At 40.5% G+C, this 15,165-nt stretch overlaps 1 protein-coding gene across 1 annotated transcript in view; it reads right to left on the reverse strand.

Annotated features, from left to right (window-relative positions):
* Positions 1 to 898: 898 nt before the first annotated feature.
* Positions 899 to 15,165, reverse strand: part of LOC144753749 (solute carrier family 22 member 7-like) — a 131,170-nt gene continuing 116,903 nt past the window's right edge. The window contains exons 10-11 of the mRNA XM_078641332.1: positions 4,918 to 5,124; positions 899 to 1,318 (exon numbers count right to left, since the gene is read on the reverse strand). Coding sequence (XP_078497458.1) covers positions 1,258 to 1,318; positions 4,918 to 5,124 — 268 coding nt within the window. The 3' untranslated portion in view covers positions 899 to 1,257. The remainder of the gene's footprint in view (positions 1,319 to 4,917; positions 5,125 to 15,165) is intronic.

A 15,165-nucleotide genomic window follows, 5' to 3' on the forward strand; every position in this document is an offset into this window, starting at 1 on the left:
TCTGCCCGCTTGTGGCTTTTTCCTCTGCACCTGAGTTGGGTTCTGTTGTTGTTCTTTGGGGGAGGGGGGGTTTAAAAAAAAAAGGGACTGGTAGACATTGCTTGATTTGTAATGTTTTGCTTTCTGCTTATAGTGCCTATACATTTGTACTGTCGCTCCGTTCTCCTTTCTCCACTGATGGTGCGCTACATGTCTATCACCCTGAAAAGTGTACGGCATATGGATTTGTTACTGTTGCATATGCTCACTGTCAACGCACCCGAGATGTACATGCTGACACTACGCTGTATGCTATATGTTACGAAACCTAACTTATGATGCAATATGATCTGATAGCGGCCAGCCTCAGGGATGTTGGCGTGACGCTGTGTAACTAAACTGAGTTTTCAATAAATACTTTACACCAAAAAAAAAAAAAAAAAACCATGAACCTCTCCAAAGAACATGTAGGAGGTAGTAGTCACTCCTCTTCTATTTGAGTTATACTTTATGTACACCGCTTTCCTCAGCATAGTGTAGCCCTCAGCTGCAAAGAAGGGCAGTCAAAATTGTGGACATGACTAAGAGGACTTATAACATGAGGTACCCAGAGTATGAAAGAAAAAGTACTAGGATTGCCTGTATGACAAAACTAGGAGCATGATAGCACACTTGTACCACTGTAGGGTCTTCCAATACTACTCTCTCCTACAGGATCTGAGACTCCAAGAACTTACTTTTACCAGGGTTTCTATAAAATAAAAAATATTCACCAGTTCCACACTGCTCACAGGTCCATTACAATGTAATATTCCTGTGAAATGAATGCACCTTTCTTTCCGTAGGGGGCCCTTGGTCCCATGCAGCTCGTTCAGGAGACTAAGACGAGAGTATGCTGCATTGATATAGACACGCAGGATTAGGATGAAACTTTACTCAATGCTTTACACTGAATTAAAGTGTTCCCAATGCTATCAAAAATTGCACAAGCTCTTCAAGAATATGATTGTACAGCTCCCCTATAGATGCAGTAAACCCAATTATACTAAGCAATTTTCAAGCTACTGTAAAGGCTTATAGTGAGTAGTATTTTATAAAAGATGTAAATCAGATCAGCAGTTGGTATCATTTTGAGATTTACTAAAAAAGTGAAAGTTACAGCCAAGAAATTGTTGGATAATTTGAAATCTGTGATTCTAAAACATTTCGTCTTGTGATCCATCAGTGAATCTTTAGTGTCCTTTTAAGCCAGACTGCTGCAGAGCACCAGGAGTGTTGCTAGAATTTCTCCATCTGAATGACCTCTTTTGGATCCACCGTGGGGCTCATGGATTGATCCCTGTGGACAAAAAATATATTGCATGTGTGAGAATCAAAAACCACAAAGAGTTATGATTGGTCAGCAATTACCTACTTGACATTTAGCAGGTATTTTCCATTTTATAAATAATTTTTTGAGAACCAATTTAAATCCTCTTCTCTCCACAACGCGTGAGGTTACACATCTACTCACACTCAGGGCCAAAAGTAGGGAAAGGCATGCTGCTATCTGGCCAAACACACATTCCCTCAATCTGAATTTTTTAACTCTACTTCTGTCCTTTCTCACCTGTAGCAGCATTGCATTCAAGCACATTCAACACACTCCTTCAGTCCTACTCCAAATTCTTTTTTTATTTGTGTTAGAGCCAATGCATCTGGCTGCTAATGCTAGCCAGGAGAGAGTTGTGTGATGTAGTATATCCCTTTTTAAGTATGTTAATGTTGTCTGTTTCAGAGGGTTGCATCTGATGTTCATGTGGCAAAGACAAAGGTGCTGATCTGCATGCTCAGATAACAGAAGTCTCAGGCACCCCAATATAAATAATAGTATCATCTCTTTAACCAATTTTCAGATGGTTTCTGCATTCCAAGGAGCTTAAACCTTATTCACTCAGATCCATAAAAATCCTGTGCTGCTTTCATAAGGTAGGTTCTTTAATGGAGACATGAAGAGCTGCCATCTAAGCTTCTGTGCAGACCTTTAGAAAACACTGTTGACTCAACATTTATGAATTCTGCTAAGAAGATAATTGTCAGGTTTGTGACAGAATTTCTGGTGTTCTTTTATTTTTATTTTCAACCATGCCCTCCATTTCCAATGGTTCTGCTGTGAGGGTAGAATCCTGAAAAGCGTGACCCAATGTCACAAGCATCTTCTAATGGAGGCAGAAACAGCCAAGCACAAATGTTGTGGGCATACATTTGCATATTAGCAGATTAGTGCACTTATACAAAAAACAGAAACTTAACTCAAACTGTATACTCAGACTGTGTACTGGGAAGATAGATTTTGGTGAAAACCCTGATTTACTCTCTGACGTCAGACCCTTCTATTGTGGCAGGTTTTCAGCAGAGTGCTTGCAGGGTGCACACTTTGCACACAGAATTACCATGCGACAGCACTCTACCAGTACCTTAAAGTATGAGTTAGACCCATTGCAATGGGTAATAACTGTACAGACATGGACTTACCATGTGCTATTCAGCAGAGTATTGGAGCAGGTGTTGAAAGTGAGCTGTTGGGTTGGTGCAAGATGGATGGAGTGGAGTTGAGGCAGTAGGTGAGAAGGAGAGAATGATGCCACTGCCAGGTGGGACCATTACATGCTCCTCTCAGGAAGCGCCAATGACAGTAGCTTAGCTGCTGTTGCAGTCAAAGCCGTGAGAGCTTTTATCAGTCTGTTTTACTGGCTGGTAAAATCAGATCTGGTGTAATTTCACCCAGGAAAATCAGAGGCGGAAACACTGCACTGGTCAAGTTGAGGTGGGTGGTACTGCTCCTTCTGGCTTATAATCGGTCCCCAAGGGAAACAATCTTTACAACGCCACTTTTACAACGCACTACCTTTACAACGAAACTTTTACAACGCAACATCATTACATCGCATGCCATTACAACGCAACCATTACAACGCATGACACTACAACGCATACAATTCGGATCGGAGATATGCGAATCGGAGATTTGCATATCTGGCCCCTAAATTCTGGAATTCTCTCCCACCCTCACTTAAATCCTCCAATTCGCTCTTCCAATTCCGTAGATCTCTGAAAACATGGCTTTTCCCACAATCTGGCTACCCCCCCCTGTCCACCCCCAGCACCAGATCAGCGCCAGGAAACCCACGGTGACAGAGCGCTCTATAAGCTCACCTTAACATAACTTAACATAACAACTCATGTCATTACAACGCATACCATTACAACGCATAACATTACAACGCATAATACCCTTATACTTTCCAACACTTACCCTACTAATGCCCTGGAGTTAGAATAGTAATTTTTACCCCTACTCTATCCAACACTTACCCTACTATTACACCCCCTGGAGTTAGCATAGTAATTTTTACCCCTACTCTATCCAACACTTACCCTACTGTTGCACCCCCTTGGAGTTAGAATAGTAATTTTTACCCCTACACTATCCAACACTTACCCTACTGTTGCACCCCCCTGGAATTAGAATATACATTTTTACCCCTACACTATCCAACACATCAACCCCCCCCCCCCGGAGTTAGAATAGTATTTTTTACCCCTACACTACCCAATACTTACCATACATGCAATGTAATGTTATGCGTTGTGATGGTATGCGTTGTAAAGGTAGTATGCGTTGTAATGGAATGCGTTGTAAAGGTAGTTTTTAAAAATTCTTTGTAATGGCATGCGTTGTAATGTCATGCGTTGTAATGGATGTTGCGTTGTAAAAAATGTGTTGTAAAGGTATGTGTTGTAAAAGTATGCGTTGTAACATCATACTTCCGTCCCCAAAACCTCTCTCTTTTAATGTCTTGAAAGAACTCTCCAGTCTGCTATCCATCACTCCTTGATAACTTACTAAAGAGACAGGAAGGTCTCAGAAAGGTGATCATCCCTCAGGCCTGAGGACAGAGATTCACAGAGGTCCAGGAAACACAAGCAGGGTCCAGATGTTTCACAGGTAGAATAGGCCAGTCCTGGTATTGTTTCTATGACACATGAAAAGCAAGACTTCTGCGAAGGCTTTCTCACAATCTGATCTCCATTTCACAGAGAAGAAAAAGCAGCTGCACTTTAATTAGTGCTTTCTTTCTGTACTACCAAGTAAAGAGCAAAGGAAATTCTATTATAGCCATTCTTTTATTTCTATGTGAAACCAAAGTCAGATAAGAAGTCCTTCGTTGTAGCCTATATAATAAGTGGGACAAATCAGCTTGATGTATTGCTGTCTGCTACTCTAATGCCCACCCCCTTAGATGCAACAGGGCTCTATTGAATCCCTCAGGATTGCAGGGAAAGCAACAGATGTTACAAAGAGAGAAGAAAGAATACAAGGGTAAGCAATCAAAATGCATGCTCATCAATGTATACAGAGGAGATTGAGAAAGGATTGCAAGGAGTCATACAATGCCAACATAGCACACCAACAGAGGCTTGACACAGGTGGAGTGGTGTGGCTCACTGGTTAGAGGCGGCAGACCCGAAAGCAGAGAACGGCCCGGGACCAGGGTTCTATTCCAGACATGGCAGGGTCGTGTACCAGGGTCAAAACGGACTCAATAATTCTCGCCTCGGTACCTACTCTAACCAGGGAACACACTCAGCAACTCTGGGGATTAAGCTTTCCTCATCTCTACAACGGCCCCCCACAGACACCGGGGATGCCTGGTTTCACCTGGGAGATACCCAGAAAGGGACCATCTCACAGGGAAAACCAGGATGGGTTCCCCAGCGGTCTTCAGCGCTAGGATACTCCATGGAGTCGCAGTGCGCTTTACAAGTACACCCACATTTACATTTACAGTTATATTTATGTTTTTACATGTTTTTTATAGACTGCTGAAGATGTTCAAACTATAAATGTTCCTCCTATAGATGGCAATACATACAGAATATAGGGGCAAGCCTTACCATGTCTCTTCAACATCCTTTACTGTCTCAGGTAGCCGAATGTTGAAAGTCTCATGAAGGCAATAAGTCACCAAGCTGCTGAGAATAGCCACTGAGCAGTAGATAACCTGCGGCAAAGGTTTCCATGCCTCATCGAGGAGCAGGATCAGTGGAGCCACCGATGTACCTATGCGGCCAATAAATGAGTTGAAACCAAAGCCATTGTGCCTGGAAGAAGAGAGAGCAAGAGAGGCCTGAAGCCAAAGATATTGAGATCCAGACTAGGGCAATGTATTCATATACTGGTATACCAATATTTGCACATGAATGCACAACACTCATCAGCTAGCTCAACACGATTTGAGATTTGCATCTCAATAGTTAATTTGGACCTGATGTATATATTGGTTATATGTATACTTTTTAGCAACAGCGGTATACTTCCCACCAATATGAAGGTCTGCCTACCCAATTTAAATGTATATGGACCTTCAGTTTGGCCACTCCGTCTCAGCTGTGTTCAAACTTCTCTCTAGAGAGTAAGGGCCTACCACCCAATTCATATGGGCGGGCAGATAGCCAGTTTTTTACTGTTCCTTGTCACCAGGAACAGTAAAACCATTATATTGGCTACAGAATCATTGTATACACTCTACACAGAAAAAAAACTAAAGAAAAGAAAAGTGGTTGATATCACAAGTATATCTCCCAAATTTCCCTGGTATCCATTTTAAACACTGTCTTAGATTTCCAGATTAAAATGTTTATCGAATGTGTTGTATTAAGTGAGCTCCAGCAACAGGAACAACAACAATAAAACAATGACCAAACCTTCCACTCTTCAGTCCACCATTACTCCATATCTCAATATTAACATGCACATGTTGCTGACTTGGTTTTTTTTTTACATTTAAAATATAATTTCTTGGTCATTGTCTTATGATTCTGATGGCATATAGCATAACAGCATGTGCAGCAGTGTTTACTTTCAATATAAGCAAGTGAGTGTTTCTGGCTAACCAGTAATGACCCATTGTTACGCTGCCCCTATGTAGCGATTTGCACTGCATTGCATTATTAAAGGTCAATGAGGCCACTCAGGGCCATGCAAGGTGGCCTTATGTAGCTTCATAAATTTCATTTTTAATTTGCGTCGCTCTTGCATCATGTTGCGTGGCGCAAGAGTGATGCAAAGGGGGTCATAAATATGCCGCCAAGTTTAATAGAGGTGCAGGAGCAGGTGCAGAAAAGACCATGGTGTGCATGGCTCCCATGACTCCTTTAATCCTGCACAGCCGATAACAGCAGTGGGAGATTAAATGAAAAAGCCATATATCGCATAACATTATAAATGGGAAACTACAAATAAAAGGGCTGCTTTTCACTCCAGGATTCTGAGTGACATCAACAACTTGAGTTTCGCTGTCGTCTATTTAATGTCACTTCGTAGCTCTCGCTAAAATAAACACCGTTAATCACACTTACCCAGCTAAAAATCTATACATTTTTCATCTCCCAGGTTGCAATCAGAACAAGCTGAAAAAGCTCATAGTGCTTTCTTGGAGACAGCAACATCTTATGAAATATTTTGAAAAATCCACTCACGATAAAACATACGTGCACGGTTTGACATGCTTCAGTCATTCTGCTGACCAACTCCCAAAAAAGTTAATGCTAATGATCTGTTATTTTCTCCCCAAACTTTATCATTGAAAATGGCCCATTTACTCTGGATTGGTCTGACTATCTTGGCATTATCCTACACATAAAATAATAGCAAAGAGACTTAGGGCCTGATTACGAATTTGGTGGGGTGGGAGTGGGGCGCCACACCACCGATCTGCTCCTGCACGGCCAAACTCAACCATGGGCTGCCCACCAGACTATGTTTTTCCACATAGTCTGGAGGGGCGTCCTTTGTTGTTCCACAGTGGTACCTTTCAAAAATGCACCGCATTGGGAATGCCAAATCAAGTTCCTGCATGGCATGGACTATTAGGTCAATGCCGTGCAGGAACACAGGGGGGCACATCATGTGCCTCCCCACATGCATCCCATGGGCCATGAGGCACCAGGACAGGGCCCCCTTGTTTCACAGCCACTCTAAGAAATGCAGTCTCACTGTCATGGTTATGGACGCAGTGAGAAAACTTGTAATATGCTTTGCGGTGCTGTCTTCAAGACCTCAACGCCAGGGATCATGAACCCCTGGCAGTTGTGGTGGTCCACTCATAGTCCAACTTCCGTACTCATTATATGGCAGTTGGACCACTGGTGCGGTGGTACCCAACCATCACTGCACCTCCACCACGGGTTTGGCGGTCATATGGACTACCGATCTCATAATCAGGTCATAACTTACTGAAAGACTTAAAAGCTGAGAAGAAACTTAAAACTCACCCCCCTCCAGTAACAATTAAACAAGTTCAGAAACATTTGCTCCTCGCGCAATATAGTGACTAATGTAGGCAAACCTCTCCAACTGTTCTACTAAATCTAAGAAAGCTGCAAGCTGGATGTTGTGTGTGTTTGTGTGAAGAGTAGTGACAAATGGCCCAATTCACAAAGGTAAACTGAGAGGAAAATCTATCTTCACAACTTTTGGTGCTCAAAAAGGGCGCAAGTTTAAAGTCTTGGTCTCAGTTAAACTTAAGATCAAACATAAGTTTCACTGAGACAAATGTCTAACTTTACTACTTGTAAATGCCCTTTGTGAATACTGAAAGTTGCAAGGTTAGACTTTCATCTCAATTTACCCTTGTTAATTGGATTCAACGTCAGAAGTAGACTCCTCATTTCCTTGCCAGATGACAAAAATGTCATCAATAAACCTGATCCACATGATCAGCTGATCCTAAAACATTTCTAGTTGCATGGACACATATTCCTCCCAACGACCTATAAAGAGATTGGCGTAACTGGAGGTAAAACAGGTGCCCATTGCAGTCCCCTGCAGCTGTCTGTACATATGGGTAACACACATGAAAATATATTTGTAAGGCAATACAGGATCATGTCCAACAACATTTCAGTATGGAGTAATAATGAGATGGTCCAATCATCAAGGCAAGGCTTATTACATCCCAGCAATGAATTTCCATCAGACAAACCTGATCAAATGGGAGTCATCACTACATTCTCGAAACAGGCCTACCAGCTCAGAAAGGTCTTCAATAAGAACTGGCATATCCTCCAAACAAATCAAATATTATATAAATACATGCATGAAAGTCCCCAGACCATGTTTAGGAAGAGAAGCTCACTCAGGGATAAACTGAATCACAATTTGGTCACACAGGGTTTCACCAATCGATATAGTGTAAGTAGCAGCAGCTTTTTCTGCTGCATGAGAGAAGTTCCAATTGCCTAAACATTTCTAACAGTAGATCAGAGGTCACTATGATTGCAATACAGATCACTGTGTGTATCGTCTTTTTTTGCACATTTGACAAACTATACACAGGCAGTGATATTCATCGAGCAAGGAAACGTATTCTTGAGCGCAGACGTGCTGTTCGTCATAATGACAAACAGTATCCTGTAGTAAGACATTTCTGGGAGATACATTTTCGCAATGAAAACCTTCTCACATTTGTGGTGATTCATATCATCCCCCTTGCTACCAGAAGGGTTGATATGGAATACATACTGGGGGCACAATCTAAATAAATTCTGAATTTCGACACACTGACACCCAAGGGCCTGCATTCCAGTGATGAAATGTCTGTTTACCTTGGGTAATGATGCTAATTGATATATTTATTGTTCTCTTCTTTTTGTTATTTGTAATTTCCATTTTGTTTAACTGATTTAAAGTTTTGTCAATATATTAAGTATTCATATTTTTGTTCTTTCATACAGGTATATGCATCCATTGTATCAGAAGAGTAGCCCAGGAAGCACTGCACCTAATTTTGTATAGATCGCCACAGCAGGATTGCACCATGTTATTCAGAGTGAAAGCCCACATGGGCGAGATTTATGAAGGGTTGCCCCAACGGTGTAACAGACAGTAGCCCACTGAGGCAACATTTCTAGTATGAAAGCATGTGGATGATGCATGAACGTGCACAACCATTGGCATGTTCTCTCTGTCCTTATTTTCATTCTTCAATATTTGTATAATGATGTGAAGTACTATACAGCACAATCCTTTTAATTTCTCTTGGGGGGCTGCCAATGCTATATCATATAGCACTTCGCATTTAAGTCACAATACTCCTTTAGCCCTTTTCACCTGCACTACCCTCCTCACATATCGATTTTTACTCTACTCGGCCCCCCGCATGTGGAAATCCCTTGATTCCTTATTCTATTAGTGTTTGCTTAGTAAAACCTATTTGGGCATAACAAGACATGTCGGAAAGCTTCCTGTGATTAGGGTTCACAACAGGGGTTTTGAGTGTGCTGCACCTGTCATTTCTTGCATCTACGGCATGAGACTCCATTTCCCAGAATCCATCAGGGGGACTACTTCGTCTAACTCTCTATACTTTGATACTCACTGAGACCGGAAACCTTTCTACAAGTTGTGATATTACACTGAATTGTATATATCCTGGTTTCATAACACCACGTAAAATACATATACATTTGAATAGATTGTATGTAGTTGCTATTGCAACTTCAGTGTATTCTATCTTGTTTGTTTTGTCAACCCCTGCTTAATTTCGTGATGTGTTGTGGGGAGGATATTCATTGGCATCCAGAAGAATGGAACTGGCTACCGAGTATATTGAACATCCAAGGTGTCTGTCATAAGGGAGAATTGGTCTCTACTTCAGAGTCAAATGTAATACACATGATATTCTGGAATATAGCAGGAGCCAGGCGATTACTTGATGAAGGCCTCCACTCAAGGAGTTGGCAAACTGTGACATTATAGTCCTGCAAGAGGCTTGGTCGCAATAGCAGGCTATGTCCACTATACAGTAGCTGCGGAGAAAAGCAAGCTCTACGGTAGGGCAATAGGAGGATTAACTGTGTATGTATCGGCAGCGATAAAAATATCAACAGAACAGTTGAAATCTCCGGATCCCAGAATACAAATTGTAAAATTCTAAGATCAAAATTTAAGCACAACTAACACGATAATATTAATTAATTACTATACACAACCAAAGGCTCAAACAAAAAGGAAGAAAAACGCCCTTCTAATTAAAGCAATATCAAGACTACGTTGCGAAGACCCGACGTTGAATATAATTGTACCAGGTGATTTTAATTCAAACTTGATATTCACGCCAAATGATGATGATATTCTAATTTCTGAGAACTCATTTTGGTGTGTACCACAGCAAGACAGTATGGGGATCAACCATGCGGACAGTATTGGTCAACAACTAGTTACAGGTATTAAGTTCCAAGGAATGCATTTCCTCAATGGAAGAAATGATGAAGATCGCCCCCCAGAAAAAACATATTATGGTCCAAGGGCGCATTCAACGTTAGACTTCACACTTGTAACTCTTCCCTTATTACCGATATTAGCTCGTATCTACATAGAATTTACCCCTTTGAGTGATCACTCAATACAGCATGTCATCTTCCATCTAGACACACCAAGACACCAACCTACCAATTTGCCTGAGGGCAAACTCACCTCTGTTAATCTAAGACACCTAAAATGGACAAACATGAACAAAACAAATTTGTTTCAAATTATAAAGAGTATTTTGGCCGAGTTGACCTCAGAAACCCACTAACAGAGTACAAGCCTGGTCGCTATTCCTAGATAAACAAGTGAAAACTATGAAAGTTGTAGAAAATGGGGCCGAAAGTAATGACCAGACAAGAAATCTACCAAAAGATCTGCAAGCGTTAAACAAAGAACTAAGAAAAGCTCAAATGAAACTGCGGCAGGATAAATCCAAGGGCGTATGCTGGAAAGCATTTCAACAAATGAGAATACAATTTAAAAAAAGAATATGGGAACTTAAAAAAGAGAAAGCAGAGAGCTTCTAGTCTAAACTAATTTATGACTCAAGACATTCAAATTTAAATAAATTCTGGCAGTCAATAAACAACCTCGAAATATCTTAACATCGCATATACAGGAGCAGGAGTGGGCTAATTTCCTTAGGAATAAATGTAAACAAGAACAACCACATGACATGGATAATTTCCATTTACTAACTGTGAAGTATATTAGTGAAAAAGGAATAAAATCGCAGAGCACTGGAGAAATCTAATCAACAGCACAAAGAACCACAAGAAGCGCAGAAACTCTCCTTTTGAAACCGCAAAGATTCCACAAGAAAAAAACATACAAGCACTCCTTCTCAGGGATGGCTCCCAGGATCTGGAATGCTCTCCCTCCAGAAACTGGACTTATCTCATCCACTGCATTCTTCAAAAAAGAAGTCAAATAGATCTTCCTGGCTAAATTCACTTGAACATAAACGCTGCAAATTCTGGGGCATATTACCAAGCAATAGCGATAATTATCGCTATTGCTTGGTTAGAGAGAAAATTTTACCGCCGAGCTGCGGCGATTTTTACCGCAGATAAACCTTGGTATTACCAAGGTTTATCGCAAATGCGATAAAAAACGGCCGCAATGCATGAATATCGCTGAAAAGTCAGCGATATTCATGCATTACCGAGCTAATGCTCTTAGCCATGTTATCCACCTCCCATTGGATAACATGGCTAAGAACTGCTCAGGGCAGGTGTTAGCTTTTGGAGATATTCGCGCTTAGCGCGAATATCTCCAAAAGTTGGTAATAGGAGATAGCGATGTTAGCGACTGTTTCCAGTCGCTAACATCTTGGCACGCCCACTTTGCATGTCATTAGTGATAAATATCACTGACATGCAAAGTGGGGCCCAAGATGGTCGCTATCTCCTACTAGCTGTCGCTAACTGGTGTTAGCGACAGCTAGGTAATAGGGAGATCATTTTATCTCCGCTTTCTTGGCTTTAAAATCCAAAAAAGTGGAGATAAACCCCCTTGATAATATGCCCCTCTGTTTGCCTGTTTGTCTCTCCCTGGTATTACTCTGCCTGAATCGACCACCCAATCACATTTTATTACCTTGCACTGCTCGCTAAGTTTGCACAAACTGCCTTATGAAGTTTTCTTTCCTATTGTTCTCTTTTCATATGTATGTAAAGCGCTCTGATATCTGTTAAGGATCCTGTTCGCGCTATACAAAACTCTGAAAATGAATAAATAAATAAATAACAAACATAATAAAGAAAGGCAAAAGTGATGGTGCCCCTGGTCCAAATGGCATTCCCCAGGCTACTTTTAAATATGACTGGGACTACTGGAGCCCAACACTAGTGAAACTATATCCTGATGTAGAATTAATCAATCAAATCCCAGGAAGATGGCAAGGATCAATCATTACTCCCATTTACAAAGGAGGTGACAGATCGAGTCCCAAAAATTATAGGCAAATCGCCATACAGGATGTTGAAGCCAAATATTTTGCCTCATTAATCCTTAAAGATATAGCAGCATGGTCTAGTGATTGTAACCTTACCTAATACCAATACATTTAGGAAAGGTATTGGAACCACTACAAATATGTTGTCACTTTCATTGATCGCAGAAAGATGCAAAAATGGAAAACAAGATCTCCATCTGTGTTACATCGATCTAAAAGCTGCCTTCGACAGTGTTGATCGGAAACTTATGTGGTCCGAATTCAAATCCTGGGGCATACCTGACAGGATATTGAAAGGTCTTCTACTATTGTATACAGATACCTGGGTACGTATGAAACTTGGAAATGGAGCCAGACTATCAAGGTAAGTGTACACCTACATAGGTCTAAAGCAGGGGTGCGTACTAGCTCCACACCTTTTTAATTTATTTATCTCAGGCCTTTCAAAAAAGCTAGATGGAATTAATTCACACAGAACCTAAATTAGGAAAACTACAATTATCGCATCTGGCCCACGCAGATGATATTGTTCTCTTAAGCTTGACTAAGGTAGGTTTGACAAGGCTATTAGACGAACTCTCCGAATTTCTGTTGGCAAACAACCTGGAATTAAATCTCTCAAAAACCAAAACGATGCTTATTACAAATCGCACAGCTTCGACTCAACAAATTAGATTAAAGGGTAACCTGTTGGAGAAAGTATTATGCTATAAATATTTGGGATTTTTCATTGACGATAAACTTTCGTTTCGTGATCAGAAAAAATACATAAAACAATGAGAAGGGGACCTAACATTCGACCTCAAAACCCTGGCAAAGAAGTTGGAGGGTCCGTCCCTGAAACCATTATTAACGAAAATGTCAGCCAAAACGACGCAGAAACCCTAAACAGTCTAATAACACGCATTTATAAAAAGGTTCTTCTGCTTCCGAAGACTGCCTCACCAGCTCAGATGCGCTTGGAGTTCGGGCTAATGAATGAAACATTGGGTAGGCTCTACACATACATTAAAGTATGGTATCACATAAAACAAAATGTAGAAAAAAACGGCCTTAACGAATCCTTATGGCAGGAAATGGATCAAGATAAACATTCGCCAGCACACACATTTCTTGAACATTCCTTAAAGATTACATGCACAAGGGAGTTGTGGAGCAAACAAATGCCATACCAAGGATTCAAATCAATAATAAATAAAGCTGCAAGGTTCCACTCATTATTGACCGATAAAGATCTTTTTTGCACGAGAAGTGTTTTGTGGACACTGATCAACACTAATAAAACCTTGAAACAAGCAGCATATCTGGACTCCACCTATTCCATTTACGTAAAGAGGAAATTAATAACGTTAAAGTTCGGACAGTTACCTACTCTTGTAGAAGCCCCAAAAGAAAATGAAAATTGCCAGCATTGTGGTTACAAAAAAGAAGATTTGATTCATCTTGTATGTCACTGCAAGACATTGGAACCAGCCCGAACCACAATATTGCAGCGAGCATTTCAGGACAGAGGCATAAGATCTGGCAAGACGGCTATCATAAGTGGACTAGACTCCAATGACCCCCAAATGAACTGCAAATTGATTACATTTTTACGAATTCACGAGCATGAACTGAATGTTGAATTATAGTAATAATATGAAAAGCATTTTACAATTATATAATTATCTAGGATTTTATGTTGTTTATAGAGATGTAAATTTTATGTGACTTAGACTTTTTAAAATTAGAATTTGGTATATTGTTATGGTTTTAATTAACTGAACAATAAATAAACAATTTCAATTTCAATTTCAATTTCAATTTCATTGGCATCTCATTTATTTCCAATCATGTTTAAACAACTCATGTGCAATCCTGACAGCTACTTTTGACATTGCTTGTACTTATCACTCATATATGTACCCATTTTTTGTGTCACTGCTGCACTATATGTATTGACCACGACAGTTCCTCTTCCCTTACCATGATCAAGGATATGGCTGAAAAGCATTATTAAAGACTTACTCTGTGATTAAAATGCATTGAAATTTCAAGAGTGTCCATGACATCCTTCGCATTTGAGGAATGTTTCTTGGATATCTATATAGATAGATATACCACTCAATCATCCATGCATGCAGTTTCACACCCTCTCATTCAGCCACACAAACACTCATACACGCATACAGGTACTCAGATACCAGATGTTAGATACCACTTAGATACCAACTGACACACTGATGCAGATATTTGCACAACCTAGTCAATCACCCATGCAGTCACTGAGACACCCACTCACTCACTTATACAGTCAGTCACGCACCCACTGAATCATCCATACAGGCACTTGTACACCCACTGAGTCACCAATACACCCTGGTGTATATATTTAACACTCATAAACTTTTTAAAACACTCAGAGTCACTGGATGATGTTATCACTGATGTCATTTGAGATGTCATCAGTGATGTCACTGAACATGAAATGAGTGTTGGAATATGTGAGGTCATAAGCAGTGCATTGTGGGGCCCGAGTTAGAGTAGGCTTGGCTAACTATAATTGCTGAATTTCTCTGGTTTTGTATGAGTGAAACTTTAGCCTAACTGTAACCACTCTGTAACCCTTGTTTTTTTCAGTGAATATATAAATGAGTGGATATATCAGTGGCTGTATTAGTGACTGAGTTAGTGTATGAGTGGCTGCATGGGTGATGAATGGATGTGTTTGTAGACCTATTAATCAGTGAGAGGTTGTGTGAGTACTGGTATGGGTGTGTCAATGGTTTTGAAAATGGTAGTGTGGAAGTTAGAATGGGTATACAAACGGTTAGATTGGGGTGTGAGTGGGTGCATCGGAGATTCTGTAGATGCTGTCATCAGTGATGTCATTTGA

The sequence above is a fragment of the Lissotriton helveticus genome, chromosome 5_1 (genome assembly GCF_964261635.1).
Source record: "Lissotriton helveticus chromosome 5_1, aLisHel1.1, whole genome shotgun sequence".
NCBI classification, from domain to species: Eukaryota; Metazoa; Chordata; class Amphibia; order Caudata; family Salamandridae; genus Lissotriton; species Lissotriton helveticus.